The 3,700-nt window shown below is 36.8% G+C and overlaps 1 protein-coding gene across 1 annotated transcript; it reads right to left on the reverse strand.

Annotated features, from left to right (window-relative positions):
* Positions 1 to 2,631: 2,631 nt before the first annotated feature.
* LOC149144285 (nuclear speckle RNA-binding protein A-like) lies at positions 2,632 to 3,384 on the reverse strand. The gene has a single exon (XM_089452109.1). It carries the CDS (start codon positions 3,382 to 3,384, stop codon positions 2,632 to 2,634), a length of 753 nt encoding a protein of 250 aa, XP_089308235.1.
* Positions 3,385 to 3,700: the final 316 nt, after the last annotated feature.

Genomic DNA, 3,700 nt, shown 5'->3' on the forward strand with positions numbered 1-3,700 from the left:
AGTTTATTTTCTAAGGTTCAAGTCTATGAACAATAGCTGATTATTATATATTTATTTATTGTTATTGTTACAAAGTCTTCATCCAATGGGTGAATACCATCTTGTTGCCTTAGTCGTTGGGGTGCTCAAATGTTGGATTTGCTTCCCATTTTTCTAGTCTTTTCTCAAAGTGGCAATGCTAGATCTTTCTTCCAGTTTCTCTTTTCTTTTGCAGGTGGTAATGTTGGATTTTTTCTTCCTGTTTCTCTAATTTTCTAATTAGGTCTCAAAATATAAGGTCCCCTTTGTCTATCAATTCTGAGAATATTGAGCTTTTAAGTTGTCAATGATTCCTTAACAGGATTGTTTTATATTGTTTTCTATTCAGTGCACACTTCATTGTGGAAATGAAGTGTTCAATCCTATGTTTATTGCATAAACATCATATATCAAGAGTAGTCCCTCTGCTAGTTTGTAAAGATTGAATGTTTATTGCGTCATTCACTTATGATCTATACAATGAGATTGCGCATATTGTAGAGTACTTTATCCTTGCTTCACGTATTCTAATTTGACATTCTACCAGTGATAGAAATGATAATTTGACCTACTAGTGATATTTTATTATGAATAATGTGCATTAAGAGGAAAGTGTGAAGCAGCTTTAGTATAAGTACTATGAAATTTTTTTGTGATTCTATGCAAAGTTATATTTGCATCCAAGTATGGTTGTTCTATTAATGTTGCCTTCCAGATTATTGCTTCCATTCAAATGGAATTATTCATATTAAGCATGGATTGAATCTTGAACCACTTATTCTAGAGTCGCTAAATTGTTTCATCTCATGCAAGGGTTAGCCAACGGCATCTCTTTTGCTCCCATTGGACTGATCAAAATGTTCAACTTTAGAGGACCTATTAGTGCATATGAGTTTGATCCAAACACCTCAACAATGTATTTGAAGGTTTGAGGTTACCGGGATTTTGGAGCATATTATTCTATGAGGCCACAATCCATCTATATGATTCTACCCAAATAGAATTCAGCTATGAAGAGGAATGTGGTTGGCCACTTTCACATTGAGAGTGCCACAAACACATAATTATATTTATGGGACATCAAAATTGACATATACATGTTTTAACTAGTTTAAATTTAGGTGCTGCATAGTTACCTACTCAACCGGCATCCTCAAAATGTTTACTGGTTTGAATGCAAGAAGTATGATGCCCTCAAATTCACAATAAGGAAAGAAGTGTTAGCATTAGTTGTGTATCTTAGAGAACTAAATTTAAGGACTAGCTTTGTGACTTGTCATGTATATTATCTTCAGTCCCTCCTAATCTCAATTAAGATTCCAAGGCCATTTGGTAGTTCAACAAAAATCTTTTTCATGTCTGGCATGTGTTGGGCTTCATTTTAATGTTTCTTTGATTTGGTTCTCATATAGAGCATTTTGTGATTGAGTTTCCTATGTCATTTAGACAAGTGCATCATACATTCCGACTTTTATGTTATAGGTGCATCTTACATTTAGAATTGTAATTGAGTTTATTGTGTGATTTATATAGGTGCATGTTACAACATGTTCTATACCTCTTATTATATTGCGGTGAGAGACACACTCCATGCCCCTAGCTCAGCATGGAAGGGAAGTGATACTGTCACTCTCTTTTATAAGTGACACATAGGGTTTATATATATATATATATATATATATATATATATATATATATATATGATGATGATGATGATGGTTAACGTCCACTGAGACCATATTGGTCTATCGGACCTACAATTTTCTTAATTTTTACTTGTCTGGCTCCTCGTCTTTCTTGGCAAGATTGGTGTTGTAGCTTTCTTTCTTTTCTCTACGGTCTTCCAACTTCCTTTGTCTTGCATCTCCTTCATCTCTTCTGGTTCTTGGGACATTGGTGTCTTAGCTTCGCAATCTATTGTGTTCGTTCTTTTGAAAATAGCCAGAGAAGAAGTTTGGTTTAGGAGATCTGCTTTGCTGTTAAATATATGGATCTGCACTCTATCTAACTGATAAAAAATGAATTCAAAAAGACACAAAAAATAAAACAGAACTGCCTGATTTAACTTTAGCACTGTATCTGTAACCTGAAATATAAAGATAAACTTATCATATTCTAAGGAAGTTGTGCATGCCTTTGGTTTAAGTAAATTGTTTGATTGTATTACATTTCACATTTAGATTTGTTTTTTCATTTAAATTTGGCTATAGTTAAATCACCTAACATATGAAATTTTTTCTCATTTATATTCTTCTTCCATATAAGCTACCTACTTAAGGCGTTTCCCTGACAGCATGTGGTGCAAATGCTAGTTAGAAAAATTATGGTAATAAAGGCGTTATAATCGAAACAATTAAGTTACTGTAGCATGGCACTTTAAGATGCGATTGTTGTAAATTCCGAGAAAATCTGTTACGAGCAACGTCTTAACTATCTCCCATCTTAAAATAGACAACGGACGGGCCTAACAACTAGAAATGGTTCGCAATTAAAAATACCCCTTGAACATTAACTATGGTTCCTGAAAATAAAATGGAATGGAACGAAGTATCGTAGTCCAGGCGCTGGAGTTCTACCGGCCCACCATAAAAAATGATCGTCCCACTCACAAAATCACCGACGATGACGATAATAATTGCGACGTTGATATTGATCGTGCGCAAAGGATGACCTACTCCTCTCTCTCTCAAATTGCAGCTTTAGCGAAGGCGAATCTCTGTCATTTTCGTCAAACTTATACCCTTGTAAAGCTTCCATGGCAATCGCGGCACACTTATGGTTATCAAATTCCACAAAACACAAAACAACGATAGGAGTCGCCGCTTCTCCCTCTCCACCTCCATGAGACTTTTTCGATTCCTTGGGCTTTTTAACAACCCTCACTTCTTTGAAACCACGGAATGGGCGAAATATGTGCTCCGCTTCTCTACTAGTGCAATCACTTGGAACACCCATCACAAACAGCGTGTTGGATGCATCTTCTGGTAGATATTGAACATCATCCACAGGCACCCTCCTCCCAATTACAGGGTCGAGTCTACGGCTATCAGACTTGAAATTCAAACCCTCATCTACAGTTAACGGATTTGAAGAAGGAAGCGCCCCACTCTGTGAAACAAAACGATGATCATCAAGAAAAGGAATAGCAGGAGCACGAACATGATAATCCAATAAGCGAACCCCTAATCTGTCATCCCCTCTCTCAGCAAGCCTGAGATCTTCTCTACGATTAATATAAGCACCAGACAACGATTGATCACGAGTAAAGTCATATTCATAATCATCGCGAGGTCGCTTGGCTAGTACGGACCTCTGCCCGTCCCTTTCTCTCTCAGCACCTGTTGCTCGAGATCTTGTGTACTCCATGTTTCTCTGTCTAAATGCCCTACCAGAAGCAAAGACCCGTTGTGATCTAATACGGTAAAATACAGAAGCCCAAAAATAGCTCGAAACAAACCCTTGTATTGCCAAAGCTCTTACGCTCCTCTAGAGTTTACGTTGTCGATGTATTTATATGGGCACTATGAAGCGCGAAAATAGATCTATTTTACTGTGCCCATGTATTTATGGTCGGCCCACTTTAATCGTTATATTGTCGCACGGTCACCAGACAAACATGATCGTCTATCAATTTGTAAATATTGTGGTATTGGGTTGTATTTTAAGTGATGGCGAGTATTGC

The sequence above is a fragment of the Pinus tabuliformis genome, chromosome X (genome assembly GCF_031772625.1).
Source record: "Pinus tabuliformis cultivar Carrire ecotype Pingquan chromosome X, CPIR1, whole genome shotgun sequence".
In the NCBI taxonomy this organism is placed as follows: domain Eukaryota; kingdom Viridiplantae; phylum Streptophyta; class Pinopsida; order Pinales; family Pinaceae; genus Pinus; species Pinus tabuliformis.

Coding starts and splice junctions, on each gene's coding strand:
- LOC149144285 (XM_089452109.1), bottom strand. CDS start 3,384: ATGGAGTACACAAGATCTCGAGCAACAGGTGCTGAGAGAGAAAGGGAC.